General features: G+C 41.1%; 1 protein-coding gene across 1 annotated transcript in view; it reads left to right on the top strand.

Moving 5' to 3' along the window:
• Window positions 1-27063, top strand: part of PDE10A (phosphodiesterase 10A) — a 283739-nt gene that overhangs the window by 222210 nt on the left and 34466 nt on the right. Inside the window, exons 10-15 of the mRNA XM_081829386.1 lie at window positions 1348-1440; window positions 4283-4469; window positions 10716-10858; window positions 12738-12821; window positions 14405-14555; window positions 18188-18343. Of these exons, the coding sequence (XP_081685512.1) occupies window positions 1348-1440; window positions 4283-4469; window positions 10716-10858; window positions 12738-12821; window positions 14405-14555; window positions 18188-18343 (814 nt within the window). The remainder of the gene's footprint in view (window positions 1-1347; window positions 1441-4282; window positions 4470-10715; window positions 10859-12737; window positions 12822-14404; window positions 14556-18187; window positions 18344-27063) is intronic.

Raw genomic sequence — 27063 nt, 5'->3', positions numbered from 1 at the left:
AATTATATCCTGACCAGAGACAGCAAACCCAGAAAATCAAGCATAAATCATGAAATGGATTCTGATACTCTTTGCTTACAGCAGTCTAATTTGTTCTGTTCATGTTGTTCAAAGCACAAGAAAACCAGGATGAAACAAGCTTGCTTTTTATGCAATGTTGGGTTCACTTTTTGGCCTTTTAAGAAAGTTAATTCTCTTTTGTGTCAACTATCTTTTGGTTTTTCCCTTAAGGTTGAGCTTTACTTCAATAATAGTTACTTCCTATAATGTTGAAAATGTAATATTACGGAAATTATTTTCAAGCTATTGAAATCTGTAGATATTGTGGACTGTAGACCTCTTTCTTAAAATTTTGTGATGAGTGCATGTACTATGATGATATTATAATGAGCAAACTGTTTACAAAATGAGAATATATTTATAAAAGGAAGTGCTGATATTAGATACCAAAACATAAGTAAGTATAATCAAATAATGCTTGTATTTTGACTGGTTTTAAATTTTACAAGTTAGAGAAGCAAAGATACTAGAAGTTGTGAATTGTGTTATTTTTATATAGTACTTGTGTTGCAAAAGCCTTAAAGTCCCAGTCCTTCCTAGTATCTCAAATCAAATATACCCTGTAAGTTTGGTTATGTGTGTGGTGGAAAATACACTAGTGTAGACCTGCTTCCTTGTTTTTATTGTGCCACTAACTTTTTAGGAATGTCGGTAGGTTACTGAACCCTTATGGGCTTCTGTTCCCACCACAGTGAGAATTAATTAAGAAAATTTATGTTGAGGGGAGCCTGTCTGGGTTAGTCGTTAGAGCATGGGACTCTTGATCTCAGGGTTGTGAGTTCAAGCCCCATGTTGGGCAAGGAGAAAGGAAGGGGGGAAGGAAGGGGGGAAGGAAGGAAGGAAGGAAAGAAGGAAGGAAGGAAGGAAGGAAGGAGGGAGGGAAGGAAGGAAGGAGGGAAGGAAGGAAGGAAGGAAGAAAATTAAAGAATTTATGTTGAAGCATCTTGTAAATTATAAGGTACTTTGCAAATATAAAGGATTATTATTGGTCAGTAGAGGAGAGTGCTAGTTAATTTCACAATTTCAATTTGTAATCCAGTATAGCTTAATATATTGTGGATTATATCTTAAACCAAGCTTCTCTAGTGATTACCGTGCAGTGTTTCTCTGCTTTACCTTTACATGTTATATAGTAATAGGATTTCGAATATGTAAATGTAAAATTAATGCAAGTATTTAAAACAAAACAATGCTCTTTTCTTTAATACTTAGTGGTAATGAAATGTTTCAAGTTATTTTATAACATCTGTGTTTTAATTGGCATGTCCCTCTCTTTTATGTCTACAGATTTTCCATCGAGAAAGGAATTGCTGGTCAGGTAGCAAGAACAGGGGAAGTCCTGAACATTCCAGATGCCTATGCAGACCCACGCTTTAACAGGTAAGAAACCATTTAGACCCCTGTCAGTCTCTCCCTCATGTCCCATCTGGCTGGAGCCTCTGTGCTGGAGCCCCCGGCTCCCCACCCACATGCCAGTGCGGTGAGCGCCTTCGTCCTGGGCTCTGTGCTACACTTTATTTGAACCAACTCTGTTACCAGTACCCAGTGTTTCCAGATACTTGTAAAATGATAGACTCTAAACCATTAATGATATCCAGCTTATAGGACATTAAAATGTTATAAAAGCATCTATACAGGAAGAGTTAAAGTTTGCAAGGCTGCTTTTGTTCTCATTATGGTGTTAATCATTCTGTCCTGGGCGTGTTCTCCATCAGACCGTACCCTACAAGGCAGTAACACCTACTGATGAAAGTACCTCCTTGTGAATTCAGTTCCGTCACTTATTAGTTCTAGAGTGACCTGGAGTGAGTTATTTAATCTCGCTGAGCTTCTGGTCTCCTCATCTTTAAAATGGTATAGTATTGCCTGTTTTATAGGGTGCTTTTTGTTTTGTTTGTTTTTGTTTTGGTAAGATTAGAGAAAATACTCGTAAGAGATCTGACAACTTTCCCTGATACAAAGTGGGAACTCCGTAAGTTGCTGTTTTTACTGGATTTTTTTTTTTTAAAGATTTTATTTATTTATTTGACAGAGAGATAGACAGAAGAGCACAAACAGAGGGAGTGGCAGAGGGAGAGGGAGAAGCAGTCTCTGCACTGAGCAGGGAACCCGATGCGGGACTCGATCCCAGGACCCTGAGATCATGACCTGAGCCGAAGGCAGACGCTTAACCATCTGAGCCACCCAGGCGCCCTGTTTTTACTGGATATTATTAAAGTTGGATATTAGATGGCTTATAAAGATTTTTTGTTTTGTTTTGAGTTTCTTTGGAGAACTAGGAACCAAATTATATAATCTGATTTAAATAAATCTCTAGAAATTGAAAGTCTCAAGATTGATGCTGTGACTGGGAGTAATAGTTCAGATATTTTGACAGTAGTGTTCTGTTAATTCATACATTTGGTTTACTTTAAGAGGAATTGAATAGCATTAACGATAAGTTTTTTCAGAAATTTGATTAGTGTCAAATATGTGCAACATGTATGTAAACACAGTTATATCCCAGTTGATACGTCTTATCAGTAAATCAGGAGTATGGAGAAAATCTCAGGGTTTTTTCCCAAAAACCAAACTTGTTATTTTAGTGCTTAAATATTGAAAATATTTATATATCCTTATTTAAAACTGTTATATAAAAATTTTATGGGTCAACTTTTAAGAACATGAAAAGGCAAGCAACAGATTGTGAGAAAATATTTGCAAAACATGTATCTGACAAAATACTCACATTCAGAGGATATAAACAACTCTTCCAACATAATAAGATAACCTAATTTAATAAATAGGACCCAAAATTTTAATAGACAATTCACAGAAGAAGATACATGAATGGCCGTTAAACACATGAACAGATGTTTGATGTGGGGGAAACAGAAATTTGACAATGAGATCTCACTACACAACAATTTGAATGGATACAGTTTTTAAAAAGTGGCATTAGCAGGGTACCTGGGTGGGCTCAGGGTCATGGGATCAAGCCCCACGTCAGGCTCCTCACTGAGTGTGGAGTCTGCTTGGGATTCTCTCTCTCCCTCTCTCTCTGCCACTCCCCCCCACACACCAAATAGATAAATAAATCTTTAAAAAAAATAAAAAGTGGCATTAGCAAGTGTTGGCAAGGATGTGGAGAAACTTGGAATCACATACTTTGCCGATGGGAGTGTGTAACGGTACAACCACTTTGGAAAAAGGGTGTGCAGTTTCTTTTAAAGTTAAGCATATACTTACTGTACTCAATCAGCCCCACTCCTGTATTAAAAAAAAACAACATCTGTCCACACAAAAATTTGTATGCAGATCTTCAAAACAGCATTATTCACAATTGCCAAAAAACTGGCTGTTAACAAAACAATAATAGCCGTTAACTGGTGAATGGATAAATAAACTGTGGTCTGTCCATACTCCAGAATACCACTCCACAGTGAAAAGGGCTGAACCACTGATACCTGCTACAGGATAGATGAATCTCAAAACAGTTCAAGAAGCCAGGCACAAATGACCACCATCTCACTAACTGCCTTTAGGTACATGATTGTGTCTATGGAACGGAGTCCTGTTTGCAAAAAACATTTTCTCTAAATCAGGAGTCAGCAGAATTTTCTTTTAAGGATCAGATAGTAAGTATTTGGGGCCGTAACGTCTCTGTCACGAGTCCTCAGCTGTGTTGTAGGGTGGCGACAATCCATTCAAGAATGGTGCCCTTGTCTTCCATTAAAACTGTTTACGAGACAGGAGAGGGCTAGTTTGGCCCAGAGGCTATCGTGTGCTGACCCCTGCTCTAAATTCTCAAGGTGATAATTCCTATTTAAGTTTGTTTATTTGCAAGTTACATATCTCAGAACATATGACCAAGTTCAAAGGAACATGTTACTTCACCAAATTTATCATATTTTTCCTCTGCATTCAGTTTGCCCCTGTTTACTTAATAATGCTGTGGATACATAAAACCGAATGATAAGCTAAAAGCCTCCAAGAGACTGTTCTGAAAAACTCTCTTGCAAATAAAAGAACAGATTGGTTAGAATATTTTTGACGAGATTTTAATGAAACCCTTTCACATGTCACATTGTCCTTGAATTCAGAAGCTCAACAGTTCCCTTACAAGTATTTGTAATAGAAGCGTGTAAATTGCAAAACTCAGTTGAGATTTATGATAGAAGCTAGAGATCGTTTTCTCCTGTGTGTTTGTGTGTTGCTGCTGTGTTCCTGCACGTGGCCGCAGGGAAGTGGACCTGTACACAGGCTACACCACCCGGAATATCCTGTGCATGCCCATCGTGAGCCGGGGAAGCGTGATCGGCGTGGTGCAGATGGTGAACAAAATAAGCGGCAGTGCCTTCTCGAAAACGGACGAAAACAACTTCAAGATGTTTGCCGTCTTCTGTGCTTTAGCCTTACACTGTGCCAATGTGAGTGCTGCTTCTGTGACTGCTTCCTTAGTCCTCGGTATCCGCTTTAAAACTGGTTAAATAAAGCAGTTGAAAGGGTGGGTTCTGTTGTTTTATTTTGTTTTTTCAGTATTTCCTTCATACGCCAGAAACAGTGATTCCTGGTTGTACATATTTTAGGAAATGTCTTCAAATGCTTGGGGGGGGAAAATCTTCTAATAGTTTAGCTTTTGTTTCAAGGTGTGAATTTGTTAAAAAGAAAAATGAGGTTAATTTAAAGGTAAAATGTTTGAACAGAAGGTTTCTGTCTCATGGTATCTACTGAAATGAGTAAGGAAAATGTGACCTCCACTGTCATTGTTTGTCATATGGTGCATTTGAGAGTCTTGTACGAAAGAGAGTGATGCGTCCCGTGTGAACGCCGCCCAGGACGCGCTCTGGCTGTCTGCTCACTGGACCCTCACGGCACGGCTGCCCTGGTTACTGCATAATCCGTGCAGTTCCATTGGTCTTAGGAAGTCTCACTTTAAGATAGTTGGTAAAACATCTAGGATTCTATCAACTCTAGGAATCCTTTAGTGATATTACTGGTATTCTGAAGTCAGGGAAAATTTTACTCACTTTTTTTTCAAAGCTAAACCAACATAAATGGGAGTTAACACTTCCTAATGTAGAAAAATGGCCTTTTTGGAAATAGAACCTTAAGTTCCATAAGAGCAACCACATAGCTAGTGGAAACAGCTGAGAGATGATTAGGAACAAAAATGGCAAAAAGTAATGCACTGGTGACTAGGGATAACGGTTTGCAGTTCGGTTGGTGCTGCCCCATGAGAAGACCCCCCTCTTCCCGCTGCGTCACCACGTGCCCGCTCATGGGGACCTTTCTTGTTACTCAGTTCATCAGAAATACATTAGTGCAGTTGTCAGATACTTTCTGCTTCAGACATTTTCTGTAGCTGTATTTCTCTCTCATAAATAAAAATATTGACAGCTTACATTTGTTTAGTTTAAAAGTTGCAGAGAATGTAAATTCTAATATATCCTGAATGTTGATTTTCATCGATTTTTAAGTGTATCCGATGGGATCTACTTGAAGCCAGTTTAGTCCATTTAAGAATACACCAACAGGCTCTTATGATTGGAAATTACAGTATCATTCTTTTCTCTCTCTGAATGTGTATTTCTATTACCCCACAAAAGTTTGATCTCCTGTAATGTATTTTATTAATTAGGATAATCTAAAACATCTATAATAAATGTTGAAAATTAATTTGGCTTGTGGTAGTGTATTATAGGTCATTATTAGGATGCATGTGGTCAAAACAACCATGCTAGGAAATTTTAATAAGTAATTATCAAAAAAATACAAATTATTGGAAACTATTATATCCTAATGTGATGTCTGTGGCTTAAAATAAAAAACAGTTAATATATCCGTGCATACATTTTACCTACTTTAGAATGAAACTAAGTTTAGTGTAAGTTTTTTATACTCTCTGTTTTGAATCAACTTCAGACAGAAAGCAAAGTTGCAAAAATAATACAAAGATTCCCATGCTCCCCAGTGTTGATACGTTACCATTTTTACCTTGATATTCTTTCCTTCTTCTCTCTCTCTGTCTGATTCATAGATGTCATATTCCTCTGACCTGTTTGAGGGTAGGTTTTAGACAAAATGTCTCATAACCCCTAAATAAATACTTGAGCTTGTATTTCCTAAAGACAGATCCATTGTCTTACTCTCCGCTGCATAACTGAAGAGTCCGGAAATTCACATTGGTTCTGTGTTAGTGTGTGAGACCTGCCCCAGGCAGCCCCACAGACTGGGTGCTAAAGAACAGAAAGTTACTTTGTCACAGTTCTGGCAACTGGAAGTCCAAGGTGTCAGTGGGTTTGGTTTCGTCTGAGGCTTCTCTCCTTGGTCTGTAGATGGCTTCGTTTCCCTGTGTCCTCATAAGGTCTTCCCTCTGCACATGTCTGTGTCCTAAGCTCCTTTTCTTGTAAGGACACTTGTCATACTGAATGTGGGCCCGCCCTGTTGACCTCATTTTACCTTAATTACTTCCTCGAAGGCCAGATGTCCAAATATATCACATTCTGAGGTAGGTACTGGGGCTTTAAGGTTTCAACGTACGAATTTTAGGGAGCACAATTCAGCCCCAAACAGGTACCAGATACTGTTCAGCTAAACTGTGAAGTTCTTTGGTGTCCTTTAATCTGGAACCATTCTTTACTCTTTGCCTTGCATGACCTGAGTACTTTTGAAGCGTATAGGCCAGTTATTTTGTAGAATGCTTCTTAATTTGGGCTTGTCTGGTATTTCCGCATGATCATATTGAGGTTAGAATTTTGACAGGAATACGGCGGAATTATGTGTTCCCATTGAGTCCCATTAGTAGGCACACATCCTTTCACTGGTGATGTTAGCTTCATCACTTGGTTAAGGTTGTGTCTGCCAGATTTCTCCTCTGAAGCACTTTCCATCTTTTTCTCACTATTTTGGAAGAGAGTTTGTACGTAAGCCTCTGCCATATTCTCTTCTCTGTCTCCCAGAGAGATATACAGACACCCCCCGTCTCGCACTGCAGAACTCCTTCTGGCCATCTCCTTTCCATCTTTGGAACTTTGTTCTTTGACATTGAGGAACTGGATCCCCACTATTCAGCAACGGTGTTATTCCTACTCATTGAGAAAGTTTTGAGGAAGCCCTAAGAATTGCTTTCATTAATGAGTAAATAGCAGAAAGAATTTTATTATAGCAATCTCTCTTAATTCAAACTCCACCTGAGCTAAGATGCCAAAAAGTACTGATAACTCTACCATCAAAAGTTATTTTAAATGATCTATCAGCTGAAAATTTATTTAGTTTCACCACCTTCAATATTTTATGAAAACTTTAGAAACCACTATTAGACCTCATTAATACCATATTTTATATTTCCCTTTGTTTCAAGAGGTTTTTATATTAGAGCAATTTGAGGAAGGGGTTATTCTGAAATGGGAGGTGGACAAAAGTCATTTTTTAGGTCAGAGTAGGTGTGAAAGTTAAGGAGGTAGAAATCGGTCCTCTTAAAATCTTTACAGGTTTCCATGTGTTTCTTGAAGAATGCATCCCTGTCAGTGTTGACACTCGAGTTAACTCGGCTGTATCGTTAGAGGATCTGGCTCCGCGGGTCCAAAGCTCTTCTAACCCGCTGAGTGCTGCATCACAAAACCTGGATGCAAACATGACTCGATGTTTATACCAAACTAAACCCAAATTTAAACAAGAAAAATAACACCCCTGAAAAGTCATGAACAAGTTAACAGGAATTCTATCTTTACATTTTTAACCTGATCCAGGTTGTTCTTCAACTGTATGAGAAGGAGGCTTGTGTACCAGTTGGCGCACACGATTCACAGTTACGAAGGTAGCTTTGAAACGGACCCCTGTTTCCATTGTGCTGTCCATGCATTTGCTGCTTGTGACAAAGTACTTGGAATGGTGGTTGAATTCATACATTATTGCACATTTCATCCTTCACAAAAAAATATTCCAAGTGTGCCGATCTTTTCTGATGACAAAGTACAGTCAATATTTAATGATTTGGAAGATATATTCAAATAAGCAGTATTTAATCTGACTTTGAAATCTCAAGTGACATTCACACTGAATAAGAAATCAGCTGCTTTTCCAAATAAACCCGTCCTGTTCTTGAAGAGTGCACGTGGAAAACAGAGGTCTGAGAGTATTCTCCTTGTCGCTGTCCCGTTATCTTGTGACTCCCATATACACATTATCACAGGCCTTTACAGAGACCAGGAGCAGAACATGGCTCAGCAGCTTTCCTGGGGTTTATGAATACGTGGTACACTGTGTGTGTCCGGAGTGTTGACAAGTGCATGTACACACAGCCCAAGGAAGCCATCACTCCATCAAGACATGATGCGTCCACTGCGTCACGGGTTTCTGGGTGCCCCTCAAAACCCTCCCTCATGACCCTCCCCATCTTTACCCCCAGTTTCAGGGAACCACTGATCTGCTTTTTGTCACCATAATAAATTACTTTGCATTTTCTAGAATTATTTTATGTAAATGGAATCATAAAAATCTGTATTCCTTTTTGTCTGGGTTCTTTCACTCAGCATTATTATTTTGAGATTCATCCATGGCATCGCATGTATAAATAGTTCATTCCTTTTTATTACTGAATATTCCATCAAATGGATATACTGTAAACGATTTAGTCACCTATTGATGGGCATTTGAGTTATTTCTAGGTTTTAGCTATTACAAATAAAGCTGCAGTGAGCATCTATGCACAAGTCTTTGTACGGTGTATGCTTTCCTTTCCATTGAGTATAAATACCTAGACATGGAGTGGCTATGAGGCATTTATCCGATAAGTTATTTGCAAATATTTGCTCCCAGTGTTTGGCTTGTCCTGTCATTCTCAACAGTTTCTTTCTAAGAGCAGTTATTAATCTTGAAGAAGTCCAACTTACTTGGTTTTTTTTTTCCTTTTTATGATCATGCTGTTAGCATTTTACCAAAGACATATTTGCCTAACCCAAGGTCACAAAGATTTTCTCCTATGTTTTCTTCTAGAAGTTTAGGTTTTACATTTAGGTCTGTGATCCATTTTGAGTACATTTTTGCATATGGTTAAAGGTAAGGGTCATCTTGCATTTATTTATTTGCATGTGAGTGTCCAGTTGGTCCAGCACAGTTTGTTACATTTGCTGTCCTTTCTCCACCATCTTGCCTCTGCATACCTGTTGAAAACCAACTGATGTTTAAGAACATTATGTCCTCTTGACGTATGGACCCCGTTATCATTTGAAATAATCCTTCTTTATCCCCGATAATAGTCTTTGCTCTGAAATACACTATATCTGATATTAAGCCACTCCAGCTTTCTTTTGACTGGTGTTATATTGTATATCCTTTCCATCATTTTACCTTATTTAGGTCTTTATTTTTGAAGTAGGATTCTTGTAAACAGCATAAGCTGGGTCTTCCTTTTTTATTCAGTCTGGCAGTCTTTGCTTTTTAACCAGGATATTTCTACTATCACATTTTATGTTTAAGTATAAATCCACCATCTTGTTGTTTTCTGTTTGTTCCATTGTTCTTTATTCCCTTTTACCTCTTTCTTCCTTTAAAATGGAATTTTTTTTTATGACTTTACTTTATGAAGCAGCTTTTAACTTACTAAAATCTTCCCCATGAAGAGTTTCATTAAGTTTCATTGGTTTTGAACCTGGTGGATAATATATAAAGATGCAGCTAATTCATTTGCAGGATTAACTGATTGGCATCAGGGGAAATGGAAAATTATGTGATTTTAAGCCAAAAATATTAGTGGCTAGGGAACAAAACCTTATATAAGTGTGATGTTTAAGGACAGCTAGTCCTTTATTCTGTTTGGATCCACATACTTTTTGGCATATCTTTCTCAAATAGTATAACTGAAAATCTCCTAAGTATTAAAATAAATCAAAGTGAACGCAGACCTTAACATCACCATCTCACAAATCACTGAAGAAAACACTTGACAATTGATAACATACATTTAATTAGTTCTTTCATTATAAAATATGTAATTGTCTAATAAGAATAAAAAGTCTTGCTCAGTAATAAAATATTAAAAGGAAGTACTTTGTATTTTTATCTTTTTCTACTTCTGTTTTAATGTAAACAGTGTATCTGCACAGTGCATGTGCATGTAATTGCTAAAGGACTGTGCATTTATTGGGCGTGCCTCTCCAGAGTTCTTTCACTGATAATGGACTTCACGGTCAAGCATTGTTGAGACTCCCTGGACTAAAGGACTTTGACATCACCAAGAATTAAAATAAATATTTTTAAAAGGAGACATAGGAAAAAATCTTAACTCCTGACTGATGGAGTGTCTGTCTCCGTGTGTTTGGGTGCAGGAACAGACCGCGTGGCCTAGAAACAGCAGACTCTGATTTCTCACGGTTTTTGAGGCTGGTTGTCTAAGAAGGGACCAGTGGATAAATACCAAGGAATCTCATGACCCAGGGACAGTGTCTGGGTGCAGAAGTTAATAAGTCTTTTAAAACGGAAATACAATTTTTTTGTAAACTTAGTGTTTTGTATCTTCGACGGCACAAGTGGGGGCATCTTCGGTGTATATGAAATGCATGGTACAAGCAGTTAGTAGATCAGCAGTGGTTTCAGTTCCAGTTCTGATTCTCAGTGACGTAACTACTTTAAACACTCATTTCGCTTTACTTTTTTTTTTTGGATTTGCCTTCCAGATGTATCACCGAATCCGTCATTCCGAGTGCATTTACCGGGTGACTATGGAGAAGCTTTCCTACCATAGCATCTGTACGGCAGAGGAGTGGCAGAGCCTCATGCGCTTCAACCTCCCCGTGCGCCTCTGCAAAGAAATTGAATTGTGAGAATCTTGTCCTGTTTCTGCAGGAACGGATTTTTCATTTGATTCAGCCTAAAGTGACATGGGTACCGAAGTAGAATTGCAAACACCGTATCACACGTGTGGTTCCGTTGTTGCCCTTGTCCCTTCTCAGGTGACGCCACATCTCATGAGAGATCATGGACAGGAAGGCCACATCTCTTTATTGTTAGGAAAAAAAATCTCGACGCCACTTTGAAATGAGTTAAATGTTAGCTTTCCTCATTAGTCTTCTGCCTGCTTTACCCCGTATGTATGGCACTAAATGCTGAAGATGGCATTGGATATCCGAGGTCTGAAAGTTTTCATTTCCATATACTCTTAAATTTACAGACTGAATTTTAGGATTTAGTAATAATGAGTGCAGCTGGCCTGGAAGCCACGGGTCGGTCAGCGATTGCCCATCTGTGCTCTTGCCCTGTCTCTGTGCAGGGGTCTCTGCCGGCTCCTTCAGCAGACCGCTCCTAAACACTAATGGCTTGGTACTGCCCTATTCAAATGACTTTTTGTTTTGCTTCAGTTTATCTTTGAATGGTTCATATATAGTACATATTGTGATATAATAAGAAATATATGTATTTGGTCTTTGTGGCTAGTTTCTGGCTCACAGCTCCTAAAACCCTTGAGTTTCCTGAGTGATTCATCATGAACCTCTTTCAACCACACTTGAGTTTTTGCTATTGAAGGACTGTAGGAGGAAGGGGGCTGGTTGCCCAAGGAACCAACCAAGTGGTTTGGGGATTGTAATTTTCAGCCACCCTCAGACCTCCTGGGAGGGGACAGGGACTGGGCGTTGAGTTAATCACCAGTGACCAATGATTTAATCAAATGCTCCTATGCAGTGGAACCTCCAAAAACCCTGAACAAGGGGTTCAGAGAGCTTTTAGGTTGGTGAACACATTCAGTGCTGGGAAGGTGGTGCACCCTACAGAGGCATGGGATCTCCTCAATCCTTCTTCCCACATGGCCTGCCCTATGCATCGCTTCCATGTGCCTCTTGAGTTGTATCCCTAATAATAAACTGGCAGTAGTAAGTAAAGTGTTTCCCTGAGTTCTGTGAGCTATTCCAGGGCATTATAAACCCTGAGGTGGGGTTTGTGGAAACCTCTGATTTATAGCCCGTGGTCAGAAGCATGGGTGGCCAGGACTTGCAATTGGCATCTAAAGTTGGGGGGCGGGGGGAGCAGTCTCGTGAGACTGAGCCCTTAACCTGTGTGGTCTGCACTGGCTGCAGGTAGCGTCAGAAGTAAATTGAACTGTAGGACATCAGTTGGTGTCTGCAGAGGGTTGGAGAATTGCTTGGTGTGGAAAACTCACACATTTGGTGTCAGAAGTATAACTAGAGGAACATGGATTCTTTTCATATTTTACCATTGTGTTTATTTGGGTTAAATGTTAGTAATTAAATTAGCAAATGAAAAATAGGTAATAATTTTGGATGTTTGTCTTTATGAAGTTTTTCTTCTGGACTTAAATAGGAGATTCTGTGTCTCCGCTCCCCCCCCCACCCCCACCGCCCCGGTCTATGAGTTGTGTAAAATGTGTAGTATTTGTAATAAAATTATTTTGTACTCTTATTGCTCTGATAACAACCGCAACATCATTTTTTACGGATTGTTTAATAGAAAATTAAGCAATGACTTAAATATTGGGCTAAGTTCCTAAGGGAATGTGTGGAATTTCCTCCTGGAAACATTTAAATACAACAAAGATGTGACTGAGAAGACAGGGAAAGGGATGGCTGAACTCCCAGTGTTATTTTAGTTTCTTAATCGACAAAAAGTTAAATGACTTTCTTTATTTGTTTTTATGTTTATCCTGATTATATTTATTAATCAACCTCGTCTTCTTTTCATTTCAGATTCCACTTTGACATTGGTCCTTTTGAAAACATGTGGCCTGGAATCTTTGTCTACATGGTCCATCGGTCCTGTGGGACATCCTGGTATGAATGACCTAAAAACTTCCTTCTGAAGCTGTTGAGTGATATGACCTCTTCTTCCCCCTGCCTAAATGCCTTGTCACTTCCTTGGTTGATAATTATCTGAAAATATGCCATATATAAATAATTTTTTTCAAAATATTTAAATAAAAAAAGGCTGAGATTATTAGACAGATTGATAGCCTTCTTGGATTTCCTTTCCAGCCTGCCGAGCTCTTCGCCAGGGTGGCTGTCCCTTGGCGAACAGCCACGTGTCTACCAAGTGATGGTAAAAACACAAGTGAAAATTACCTTAGGCTGTGTAATGGGAAGAGGTAGGGGTTACTGCTCCACATAATTACATACTGTTTGAAAGTGTGTTTTGGAAAACATGCACTGAATTTAGCATCAGCTTTCAGCCTACATTATGTTTCTGTTAGGACAGCTGTGAAGGAAACAGGTCTCCTAATTCTGCGCCGAGTGCCTTCCTAGCAACTCCACTGTGGCTCCCTTCCCCTCTCCCGTGGCCTGCCCTAGGGGCCTTTTAGGACTTTCCACTTAACCTTTTACAGCTTCAGCATACGTACTGAAAATGCAAGGAATAGTTTTCTTTTTCTCTTTTTCACTCATTTAATCATTAAATGGCTTATAGGGCTCTTAATTGCTCTGAAACTAAATTGTCGTTCCTTTGCTATTGAATTCTGTGTCTTCTCTTACTTCTATCCGTGACTTTTATAAATCGCTCTTTTGAAAGGATGTACACGGGATAATTAACTCCACTTATTTCTTAGATGTCAGTTGAGAGTTTTACCAGTTGGAACTCTTAAAATGACATACCTTATATTTCAAGGACATTTGAAAATTTTCAGTGGGGAAAAAAAAGGTTATATATCTTTAGAAGTTTTATGAGCTCTCATCACCTTGGTATTTCAAAGAGCCCTGTTTTATATTGATGTACTTTTGTTTTAAGCAGCCTTAAATTCCCCAAGGGAGTTGCTGAGGCCTTAAATGAGTAGAAATACATGATAATATAAAAATAAAACATAATAGCAATGTTTCATAATAAAAACATGTCACACTTCTTTATTTACTGTGTCAGGATTTTGGTATGGCCATTTGCCACTTAATAATTTGAGTGTGCCATAGTACTTCAGATCCATTTTGAAAGGATAGTCTCTCATCCAGGAAATTCTCATGGTATACATATTTGCAGCTCATGAATCTCATTGTGCTTTTTGGAAGATATGAGCTCAAAACGCCCTTGAACAGGGTGATGAAATGTTGTTGTCCGTTGAAGCAAGGTGGGATGTGGGAAATGCTTGGAAGGTGAGGACGGTAATGGAGTTAATGACAGGCAGCTGCCTGCTGATTCTGGTGTGTGCCCCTGCGAGGCCAGTTAATGTATCAGATCTGAAGCTCTGCAGGAGCCTTCCTCTCTTAACTGGCTGGAGGACTAGAAGGGAAGTGGTGAGTGAGACCCAGCGCCCCCGGACTCCGTCACTGTGCACGTCTGTGTGGGTACAGACATACGTGTTTAAACCAGAGTTCTAGCTAGAACGTATTGATTCTGTACCAGTTTCTGTCCTAACACTTTCTTTTCCACACAGCTTTGAGCTTGAAAAGTTGTGTCGTTTTATTATGTCTGTGAAGAAAAACTATCGGCGGGTTCCTTATCACAACTGGAAACACGCTGTCACTGTGGCTCACTGCATGTACGCCATTCTCCAGAACAACCACGGGCTCTTCACCGACCTTGAGGTGCGTGTGCACACGCTTTTTTTTTTGTCCATTTCAAATAACCAGAGTGGATTTAAATACTCTGTGTCTAGAGCACCTTCCCGGTATGGATATGTGACGTGTGATTCTACGACAGGTCAGTAATTTAGTAGAAGCACACTTTTAAAGTTGCTGTGCCCGTTATTTGTCATGTTATTCTGTATAAGGAATGTCGATACAGAAATTCCAACTTCACCAAAATATTCCCCCCAGGGAACACTAGTTTAATGGTCTCTTTTCCCTGTGAAAGCTTAGGTCTTCTGAGAGTCTTTGTTAGGTAAACAGAGTCTGCTTTTCTCCTTGCTCTGTGCCCTGGGTAATGTAGACATACCCTACTGATTTGAGAACCCAGAGCATTGAATCATTAAATACAGTTAAGACACAAATGTGTATGTGGTCTCTTGTCCCATGAGGAGGTGGGCTCTGTGAGGCTTACCTGACTGACCTGACTTGACATGCCCAGAGCTGGTGACACACTCAGAGATTTGGGGCTGCCTAGTCCATCCGTGCACCGCTGTCTAGCTCAGCACTCAGTGATGCCCACCGCCAGCGTGTTCTCGCCCCCACACGGTCCCAGCGATGAATCCCCTCTCTTCTCCTCCATAAAACTGGTATCCTACTTCAGAGGACATGTTGACCGTGCAGAGAAGGGGCTTCCTCATCACGGAGATGAGGAACTTGTGCTTCTCTCAAGGGCAACATTTGCACTAGAACCCAGCGTGCCTCAGGGCCAGTCCTGTGCCTCTTCCATCCCATTAGACCAAATTCACAATCTGGGCAGGAAACTCAGAAGGTGCATGGCAAGAAAAAACATTCAAAAATGGAAAATTTTAAGATAAGTGAGAAAAATTTGCAGTTACAAATTAACTCTCATTTAAGTGCCTAATTCATCTTTAGAATTATATCATGATGTTTTCACAAAAGCTCAGGTCCTTTTGGCTAAAAATAATCCCAAAATAATATGTGTGAAAATTTAAAATACATTTTTTAAAAGGGATATTTAATCTCTGATAAAACTATTAGAAATTATCATTTGAGGGGCACCTGGGGGGCTCAGGTGGTTAAGTGTCTGCCCTCGGCTCAGGTCATGATCTCAGGGTCCTGGGATCAAGCCGCGCATTGGGCTCCCTGCTCAGCGGGGAGTCTGCTTCTCCCTCTCCCTGTGCCACTGACCCCCTCGTGCGCGCACTCTCTCTCTCTCTTTCAAATAAATGAATAAAATATTTTTTTGAAAGAAAGAAATTATCATTTGATCTTGCTAAAGTAATATATTAACAAAGATAATTTCTTCACTTCGTAAATTATTTTCACATGCTTGATTCTGGCATAATTTTAATAAAACAATTGAACATTATGTCAAATAAAAATCAAATATGTAAAAAAGATTGGAAAGGTGTACATAATAGCTTTTACCTATTGTGCAAGATTTTAAAACCTTGAAATTTCTTACCAGATTTATCACGGTTGACACAACAGCAGAAAATATGGGAATAACCCCAAACCAAAATAATACTCAGAACATAACTAATTCAGTTATCCTCAGACCACTGAGCCTGCAGGACAGCTCCCATGCAAACACCAGCAGTTGATGGGTGCTGGTAGTCTGGGGTCTGGGGAGGCCTCCCTGCCCAATAGGTTTGCAGGAGAAACGAGTTCTGCTCAGTGAGGATCAGAAAGGAGCAGGGCAGAGGCATCCAGTTAAACTTGTAGTGTTTCTGCAGACCCCGTCCTGCCTGTGAGCATCTCCCCCTGTGGGCTCTGACTTCACACACGCCAGAACATTCACTAGGTTCCTCTCCAGAGCCGGTCTCTCCACTTGACCTTGTGCACTGCCTCTACCCCTCAGAGGACCTGCCCTAGTAGTTCTCCCCTCCCTCTCCTCCATCAGCATGTTCTCTGCTGGAAGGTCGTGTCTGCATGGAGCGCCCTGTTGTTCCCTCCATCATAACACATCCCGTTGATCTGCCTCTGCACTCAGCTCTCTCCTGACTTCTCAGCCCTCCCCTTGCCACAAACACACAGAAGAGCTGCCCCACTGGCTGGCTCCAATTCCGCTCCTCCCTTTTTCTCTGAAACCAGCTTGGATCAGGCTTCTGCCCCACCCCCGGAGAATGCCCTGGGTTGGGTCACCCACAGTGCCCTGCGCCTTGCCCACTGAGGGTCAGTGCTTGCGTTTCAGATCTTTGAGTCACTGTCTCCACGTGGCTCCAGGACACCCAACACTAGCACTCTTGGTTTCTCTGGTCACACAGGTTTGGGGGTTGCTTTGGGGTTTTTTTGCTATTTCTCTTCCCTCAGACTTCTTGAAGGTGGAATACTTGAGGGCTCAGACCTTTGGCCTCCTCTGACCTCAAACAGCAACTGTGGTGGGCTCAGCCAGTCTTGTGGCCCAAAATGCCATATACACGGACACTTCTCTTTCTCTAGCAGAGACCTCCCCCCCCCAGAAGGTTAAACTAAAATAGACAACCATCAGCTCAAAATCTCCCCTGAACCCCTCAATCTAAAACTGAACTCCTGACCCTTTTCTTCCAACCTCCTTCACCTGCAACTGTCCGTATGCCGGTTGATGACAGTCCTACACTTTCCAAGGCGAAGCACCTTGCAGTCGTGCTTGAGTCCTGTCTTCCCTTCCCTCCCCTCCTTGCTTTCCCTTTGGCTCACACCCAGACTGTCAGAAAATCCTGTTGACCCTGCCTGTAAAACTCAGCCAGATTTCATCATGTCTTCTGAGCCCCCAGTGCTGCCTCTGGTCTAAGCTTTTGCCTGAATTATGACAAAAGCCTCCTCACCAGTCTCTCTTCCCCTCCTAGAGTCTGTTCTCAGTACAATTGCCCGCATGGTAATCTTCTAAAAAATGTAAGTTAGATGATATCAGTGCTCTGCTAAAACCCTGTAGTCCTTCCCTGGTTCCCACAGAAAATAAGGCCTCGAAGAAGATCGTCAGCTCCCCTTTCTGGCATTTTTGCCCATCCACAGCCCCCGCCACCCCCTGACACCCTGCTGGTTGGGGCAGGCTCACCTGCATGAGCTAACACTGCCTCTTCGCCCCGCCCCGCCCCCCCCCCCCGCCGCCCAAGTCTCCTGCTTCTCTCCTTCACCTTCCGGCCTGCTCACGTGGACTCTCCGTGGCCCACCTTGCTTGCTTTAACACTTTGCCTGCTTCCGCCTGCTCTGCCTTTTCTCTTTCTCTGTACAATTTGCCATTTTGTCACATGCTATATGATTTGCCTGTTATATTCTTTATCTATAGTAGCAATAGCATTTTTGAAATTTAACATTGAGTGGATTTTTGAATGAAGCACTCTCCTTGTGCAGATTAGCTTTATCTGTAATTCTTGGGAACATTTGCATTAATTTGATACCACCTACACTTTTCCCCAGAGTTGAACCAGAAAACTCAAGAATAATTCAGTCAAGTTCGTAAGCAGAAAAACACAAAGAAAGATGTTTAAAAAAAGGAGCTAGATTATCTGAAATATCAGAGATTCCTAAGGATGTGGGCTGTTGCAGGGGCAGGAGCCTATGCATATGAGAGGAGTGATGAGCTGTGACTCTCTTCACATCCATTGCTTTGTTTTGAACATCCGTGCACTGTGTTATTTTTTTTGAAGCGCAAAGGACTGCTAATCGCGTGTCTGTGTCATGACCTGGACCACAGGGGTTTCAGTAACAGCTACCTGCAGAAATTCGATCACCCTCTGGCAGCTCTCTATTCCACTTCTACCATGGAGCAGCATCACTTCTCCCAGACAGTGTCCATCCTCCAGGTGAGCAAACCCCCCCCCCCCCGCCCTGGAGAGGTTCTCATGGTTGATACATAAATGAGGGATGTTGGTGTGGCTTCCTAACAACAGCAGCTACATTTTATTGTAGAACATTGTAGGTACAGTCATCGTTAGATAGTCGTGGGCTTTTTGGATGATGACTCCTTGGTGAAGATTTTGAATATATATATATTTTTTTTCCTTTGATTTAAGTACATGATACTCTAAGGCAAAGTTTGTTTCACATATTAAATTTATTTATATGGATTATCATATTCTTAAACCCAAACGTATTGAACAATAAATCTTGAGAGTTAGGCAAATCAAGGTTTTAAGTGCACTAAAGTCCTTTTAGTTCTCTTGTGTTTGTTCTGTTTTTTATTATATTGTTTTTAAGATGTTCTTGGTGCTTGATCTAGACAAGGGCAGACCTCACCTCACTGTCTGATATATATGCTCTGTCTTCACTTTATTTTTTTAATTATATTTTATTATGTTACGTTAATCACCATACATTACATCATTAGTTTTTGATGTAGTGATCCACGATTCATTGTTTACGTATAACACCCAGTGCTCCATGCAGAACATGCCCTCTTTAATACCCATCACCAGGCTAACCCATCCCACCACCCCCCTCTCCTCTAGAACCCTTACTTTGTTTCTCAGAGTCCACAGTCTCTCATGGTTTGTCTCTCCTTCCAATTTCCCCCCATTCATTTTTCCCTTCCTTCTCCTAATGTCCTCTATGCTATTCCTTATGTTCTGTCTTCACTTTAAATGTTCGTCCTCAAATTCACCTTCACAAGGTAGCTACTACTTCATGATGGTTTGATTCCTTTCCTAGACAATTTCTTAAATGTGCTTTGACTTCAGAGAAGTGGACTCTGTGTTTCTTCTTGTCATCAGCACCAGTGTAGGAAGAGAAGTCCCATTAGGTCTTCCACAGATGCCTCTAAGGAACGACCTGGGCTCCGCGGGGCTGTGTGAGAAAGCCCGGCAGCAACTCCAGCAGGATTGGCTGTGCGCGAGCTGCAGAGCTGGAGGGTGTTTGGCCCCTGGTGCAGTCTCCCATCCTCGTGTGGCCCAGGCCTCCCTCTGAGTACCCAGGCTTCGGTTTTCTCTCCTCAGCTTCTCCTGACTGGCCTTGTTTGTCGTCTGTGTCCCAACTGTCCCAGGGGTCGGTAGGTAGTATTGCATGCCCAGACCTTTTCAAAACCCAGCAAAACACACCTGACTGGGTCCTGTTTCCTCAGGACCGAGAAGGTAAATGATGACCTCAGTGCAGTGTCATTCCGGCTACGTGCTGGTAACAGTGAGGGGTTTCAGAGAGGGGGCTGCTTCAGGCACTTGGAAGCTGTATCCAGCAGCTGCGGATTATTCCACTTGCTCACAGCTGGTCCTCTCCCTGAAAGCAGTAGGAAGTCACACTCGTGATGTTCCCTTAGCACCAATCCTTTCTTTAGTTTTAAAATGATACATGTATGTATGGATAGGTAGATACAAACATACCTACCTACCTAGTAATTTAAGCAGGATAAAAGATGTGTGTGGGTATGTACATATCTGTGTGTGTGTGTGTGTGTGTGTATAGACATGTGCTTTTTGTAAATGACAAACATTATAGAACTTCATGACAGTTTTTCTGTGTACTCTGATCTTCCTCATGATACAGGACTATTTGTATAGGACAAAGGGTAAATGCCAAAAATGACATCAGGATGCCTTCATGTAGAGATAATTCAGACTCACTGCGTTAGCATCCCATGTCCTAATTCATACATTTGACTATGACAATATTTTAGTAATGTAATCTGTAAATAATTTTAATAGCCTTTATAAGGTTTCTTTGGAAACGCTATTTTAAATATAATAGGATTCGTTTTGAAATAGGGATTGTATAAAGTACAATGCTGCTGGGTAGAATAAAAAATTAAACCCTGTGACATAGCAGTGATTCAAACCATGTAGGGATGGAGAGGCCGGGACCCACCCCAGTGCTGGGAGACTTGGCGCATTTGCTGCCATCAACAACGGGGGTTCAGAATGGTCTCTCTCACTTTGAGCAAGCCCTCAGCTCTACATTACACAACATAGTGTTCCTAGAATGGTCAGAACATAGAAGCAGCACCCAGGGCAGGGAATTCAGCGCAGGCAAGCTATTGGCGAGAAGGTGTCGAAGAATCGTTAGATTCCAAGTATTGGAGATGGGGTTCAGTCAGTGATGAGGCATGGTAAGGGCGCATGTGTTCTCCATTTCTAGAGAAGGTCAATTACTCAGCATGTTTACAGGCTTCCTCAAGATCACAAGAACGAGAAGCTGGAAAGAAGCCCTGGGCATTGCCATACATCCAGAAAAGCCCAGCATTTAAAAACTGAATCTATATGCTGAACTGACCTAAAGCCTCCTGTGTGAGTTGGGACAGGGAGAGATGTATCAGGATCATAAACAGATGGCCCATCACCGTGGGCAGGAGTATTCAGGAAAGGTTTCCTTCTTTTTCTGGAAATTTCTGTACTCTGGGCTGATTTGACATTTATGCTCATGATACTTCTCGGAGTATTTCTTCTCAGATCCATCTCTAACTGCCCCTTGAATTTCATTTTAATAGCCAACATTTATGGAGCTCCTCCCAGCTGCCAACCCCATTTTAGGCCCAGGGGGTATCGTAACGACAGAGACCAATCCCTGCTCTCACGCTGCTCTCAGTCTCAGTGCTCCGCCGGGCTGCTCTCTGGAGTCCTCCTGGTCACCGTCGGCTGTGGCTCTCACTCCTAGGGCACAGGGGACTTCAGTTTCCAGACACCGAACTCAGCAGTCAGTGTGACCAGAATTGTGCTTATTATTATACATCTCCTCCGGTGGTGGCCTTCATCTCCCCACCCCCACATCCAGTTTTAGGTTTTATCAAGACAACTCCAGACTTGACCAATTTAAGGTGATAGTCTAGGGTAATAGTAAAAATTCCAAATTCCAGTCACTAAAATAAGAGAACAATATATTGTTATATCACAATGATACCTCTGATACCTCCGTTGATCTGCCGTGTTCACCATGTTGATCCCTGATCTCTGCAGATCTTTATCACTGTGGCCACACAGAGGATTGTGGACCTGGAACTGTCCTTCCTCTGGCAACATGGCCCGATAGAAGATAAATAATTTGGTATATAATGGTTGGAGATAGCTCCCTATCAGGCTTCCCAAAGCTGTGCATCTGTGTGAGTGTGTCAGTTTTGTTAACCCCGGTGCTGCCTGAGGGTGGATGCCCGCGTTAACTATGGATGATCTGGGCGACCGGGGGGCTCTGTCACACCCCTGGCTGAACACGGCAACGTCAATAAACAGAGAGAGTAGGAAATATGTATATAAAGCTAATGTCAGTCTAACACACAAACACATCACTTCATACAAAGACGGGAAGCGTGTGTATTTGGTCCTGGCTTGCCTTCACTTTTGTCTCAGTGAGAGAGATGCAGTGGGCCATCCCTTGCTGAGTGGGCAGCGGGAAGAGGTTAAGTTATGGATGAAGTAAGAGCAGTATTGTTGTTTCTTATCTACACTCTCGGCTTCTGCTGAGCTACCCATTACCTCTTAATACCAGGGCATCGGGACTGGTTTCCTGATGATCGGGGCCCTTGGCATTCCAGACGGAGGGAACCCCCACCACATGCTAAACTGGCCCTTCTGACTCCTCCAGCCTCCTGCACGTCCACCAGTGACCTTGCTTCTTTGACATCCCGCATTCTGCCTTCATCATCTGTTATCTACCTTTTTTTATTCTTATATTAATCCCCATACATTACATCATTAGTTTTAGATGAAGTGTTCCATGATTCATTGTTTGCGCATAACACCCAGTGCTCCATGCAGAACGTGCCCTCCTCAATACCCACCACCAGGCTAACCCATCCTCCCACCCCCTCCCCTCTAGAACCCTGTTTGTTGTTATCTACCTTTTATCCCTCATTGACCACCATTTCTCCAAGCTTGCCTCTCTCAAATCCATCTTCCAGGTACATGTCTGAACATGTTATTCTCCTGTTTAAGTCATCAAGGGTCCTGTGGGGTCAAGAATAAATTCCATTTCTTTTTTTTTTTTATTTAATATTTTATTTATTTATTCAAGAAGGAGAAGAACACAAGCAGGGGGAGTGGCAGAGGGAGAAGCAGACTCACCGCTGAGGAAGGAGCCCGATGTGGGGCTCGATCCCAGGACCCCCTGATCATGACCTGAGCCGAAGGCAGACGCTTAACTGACTGCACCACGCAGGTGCCCCAATAAATTCCATTTCTAAACTGATGTTCAGGTCTTTAGTGAATGGTGTGTGGGTGTTCTAGGACTGTTGTAGCTGCTGCACTTCTCGGCTGCAGACTGTTTCTTACTTCTGTGTTATTGCCGGCATCCTTCCTGCTTGTAATTCTCCCACTGCCTTTTTGGGCCAACTTCTTATCTTCAAGGCTCAGCTCAGGCATTACGTCCTCTAGTGGAGTTATTTTATGACTCAGCTGGAGCACAGCCATGTACCCCTTTACATGGCCCCCGAGCCCGCAAACAGATACGTATCTTAGTTTTTTCACATTATATTGAAATTTTCTGTTGGCGAGCTTAGCTTGCCCCTGCTCTGAATTATAAGCCCAGTGAGGACAGTCACTGCCCCTCATGCATCCCTGTCCCTGCCCACCCATCACTGGATCTCCTGAAATGGCTGGCGGTGGTCACATGAAGGTACGGAATGTGGATGCAAGAGAGTTCAGGGGACGCAAAACACTGAGTGCAAAGTTTGGAGACTGAAAACTGCCAAGTATTATTTAGGTAGAGTGAGTCAGTGAGTTTCCTTAGGACAAAAAGGTAGCTTGGTACTGAAACAAAAAGTGCAAAATGCCTTCAAGTAAGGAGACTATTTTGTGTGGACAGTGACATCCAAGAAAGCAGGTAAGCTTTTTTCTTACCCAAAGCTTGCCCACATATTTTAGTAATTGTGGAACATTAGTGTTGGAATATTAAATCCATATTTAGAATATTGTCTTTCCTAATGAGATGTCAGTGATTAGTTTGAATATTGAAGCCACCCTTTTTCTGTATTTTGCCTTCTGTGAGTATCTCATGTTAAGTACTCACAAGTCAAAATTAAAAAAAACAGACTAATTAGGAATAATCTTTCTTGTTATTAAGAAAATTTTCTCAATATTCCATTAATCTTGAATTGTCTGGTGCTTTTGAAATATGTTTAGATGTAAAGAGAATTGTCTTTATACCCAACATTCTGGGATCCTGTGACGTTTTCATTACTTCTTATAGCTGCTAACAAGCCATTCTTCCAGTCTGTCTGCACAAAGTAGAATTTACTGCAAAGTTGTGGTACTTCTATCCAACACCGCCTTTACAAATAAGCTAAAATGTATCACACAGAGGCTAGCTTAAACTTGTCCTTTTCTGCAGATATATTCTGAATGGATAGAAGTGATCTTTGGCTACCACATTTCTTTCTGGGCATATGTGTGTATTTGTTTGTTTGATTTTCCTTTCTGTCCCTTAGCTCCGGCTGCAGAAGTTTTACTGGTAGATTTTGACCTCTTCGTCACCACCATCATCATAGTAATCATTTCATCATTTATTAGGTACTCATTATAAATATTGTAGTACTTATTACTTAATACTTACTATAATAAATCAGAAACTTAAGAATTTTGCACATACTAACACATTGATTTTTATAATATTCTATGAGATAGGTATCAGTTTATTTCCATTTTACAAAGAGTAATGTGCATCAAAGAGGTTAAGTGACTTGTCCATTGTCATACAGCTAGTAAGAACAGGATTAAAAACTAGAATTGTTTGACTCCAAACCCTGAGTTCTTAATTACAGTACTACTGTGCTTCCTAGCCTGTGGTTTGATGCAGTAGACGATGAAGTACCTGAATAAATACCAAGCCATTGCTGTTGTGAATGCTCGAGGCAACTGACTTTTGTCATCTCAGATCCCCTGAATGATTCAGCCCATGCCTGTGGTTTCCTGTGGTGGTAACTTACACCCACCCGGGTGAGCTTGGGCTGGTTGGCATGCAGGTATTGAAATTTGAGCTCCAAGGCCTTTCTTTTAAGAATCTCTTTCATAGAGCTAAGCAGCATGGGGCTTTGGAAAGAATTATTTATGATTAATAATAATATTGTAAAAGCTTGCTAAGGAAAGATGGATCAGTGTGTCCTTCCGCTTTGGTCCTAACCTCCCCACAACCCACGTTGTTGCTAGAGCAATTGTCCTAAAACAGGCTTCATCTGTCATGACCTTCCTTGTTACTACCTTCCAGTGATCATTTCAGTTCTGACACGAGGCCTTTGAACTCTCACTGTGTCACCATTTCTCCATGCAGACGATGTACTTGAGCCATACTGCAGTTGTGTGGCTCCCACTGAACACATGTGGTCTATTGTGACCCCTCCTTGTCCTGCAGAATCCATGGCCCCTGCCCTTCCAGAGCCCATCACTTAACTCCATCCCAGAGACCGCTCCATCCGTTTTATTATGTGCTTATATGCGTCTCTCCCACTAAGCTGTGAACCCCTCACAGATGAACTCATGTTGTTTGGGGCTGTGGGCAGATTAGCTACTGTCGTACGAACATCCTTACACAAAGTGAAACATTGCACACTAAATATCTGCCAAATCAGTAAAGACATACATTCTTCATCTCGTGATGGGAAAGACACAGGCAGAAGCGCTCCAGCAGTTCAGTGGACGGCTGAGAATCCATGGCTCACCATGTCTGAGAGCTGGAGGGACCGATAGATCACCCACCCAGGGAGTGGGTCGCTGGGGGGCTTCCAGCACGGGGCTGATCCCAACATCGCGCGTGTTCTCCGGTAGCTCACAGACCTCGGCTGCTTAGAGCACCTGCAGCCAAGCCCACACATGCTCTCACAGGCCTAAGGACTATATGCAGTTCACCCATCTCTGGATTTTAGGAACATTTCCCAATATAAAATGTGGGTTATTTCATGCCTGATTGATACAAAATGGGATGAACTGCCTTGAATTAACATAAACTTCAAACACTATATAACCTGGGACATTAACTATAATAAACTCACCAGTTGGTATATAAAAGTATTATATTATGAGGTTTTAATGTTAACTAATGTGAAATTGGAGCTTTTAAAAGGTTTTAAGCTGTTTATCTGCTGTGTTTGGTTGCTCTATCTCCCTTATTTTCCTTTGGTGGGAGCAAAGTGCTAAAAAATATGTACTCCATCCTCTTGAAGGGATACTGTTGTGTATTCATTTGTTACCCTTGCTCTTGCAGAATATTGCAAAAGGCAGTAAAAGGGTCCTGGTTACAACTTCTCCTTATGAAGGTCTTCTACTGGACTTCTCCACCTAGTTGCCTTTAATATCAAAAAGTACATGAAACCAATATTGCAATGTATATTTAAATTCTAACTAGAATTTAAATAGAATTTTTTTAAAAAGAAAAGTAATACAAGAAATAGTAAATCCAAAGTAGCCAACAGAATATATACACATCCTTTAAAATGGGTCTCCATTTGCCATAGATCATGGATACTTTCGAGAATCTGATAAAATAATATGCTTATGGATGATGCACTCAACACATAATTTATAGATAGGTAGATAGATGTGGTGAGTTTATAACTCTGTGGTCCCGGAGAGAGTTTTTGGAACCCAAGCCAAGAAGTTTCTATTTTAGAGAAATCTAAAAAAAATTTCCAACAGTGTGACAGAATATTTTTATACACTGTAATTTACAGGTTTATTGGTAATAGAATAAAGCATGTAAATACGTATCACATATGATTGCTCTTCAGATGACCTGCCAATAGCGGATGCGTGCATGAGTACCAACCAAACCTACCAGTGTGAAATGTGTTTATGATTTGGGAGCGTAGGTGATGAGGCATTAAATGTTGAAATGGAGGCTACTGCTTTACTTGAGTTAGGATCAAATGAAAGCAAAGCAGATTTCCTAGCAGGAGTCAGAGAAAAAATTTTATCTTCCTGCACTAAAATTTTGGAGAGTTGAGTTCAGCCACCTTTCCAAAGCTTGTATCCCCTCCCCTTGTCCCCTCAGTTACCAAGCAGCCTGTGCCTGAACCCACCACCCACAGCATCCCCTGTGTCGTCCCTGTTCCATCCCCATGGTAGCTGAGCTTCAGGGGGTTCTTCCTTGTGTCGGGTTCAAGTCTCTCATCACGTCTACCCCTTGGCCCTGTTGTATTCTGCTTGCATACAGAATACTGCTTCAGATGGAAGCTGCTTCAGATGAGATTGCATTACTAAAAATGACTGAAATGACCAGTTTATAGAAGCACTGCAGTTGCTCTTCAAAGAAAAATCTTGTTGATGCTTCAGCAAATAACTTAATTTCAATTAGACATCAGATTTATTTAAATTTAATAATTTGAAAATGAAATCATGCATTTGAAAATGTTTTGTGAATTTAGAGCATCCTACAAATGTAAGGCCTTCTTATTATTATTGTCAGGAAAATAACCAACTAGAGCTAATTCCATTTGCTGCACTTATCATAGGATAATTTAAATATTTATAAAAGCTTAAGAGTAGGTAATAAAGATTCTGATGATTGAAAACAAATGGTGCATGTACTGCCTTATTTCAGAGTAATAGGAAGGAGGCAGTGTCTTAGAGAAATGTCTGATTTTGTAAAATATATTTTAATAGTTTCAAATTTTTAATGT

The sequence above is a fragment of the Leptonychotes weddellii genome, chromosome 8, assembly GCF_054177405.1.
Source record: "Leptonychotes weddellii isolate Sample4059 chromosome 8, ASM5417740v2, whole genome shotgun sequence".
In the NCBI taxonomy this organism is placed as follows: Eukaryota; Metazoa; Chordata; class Mammalia; order Carnivora; family Phocidae; genus Leptonychotes; species Leptonychotes weddellii.
This window is presented reverse-complemented; position numbering and strand designations above follow the sequence as displayed.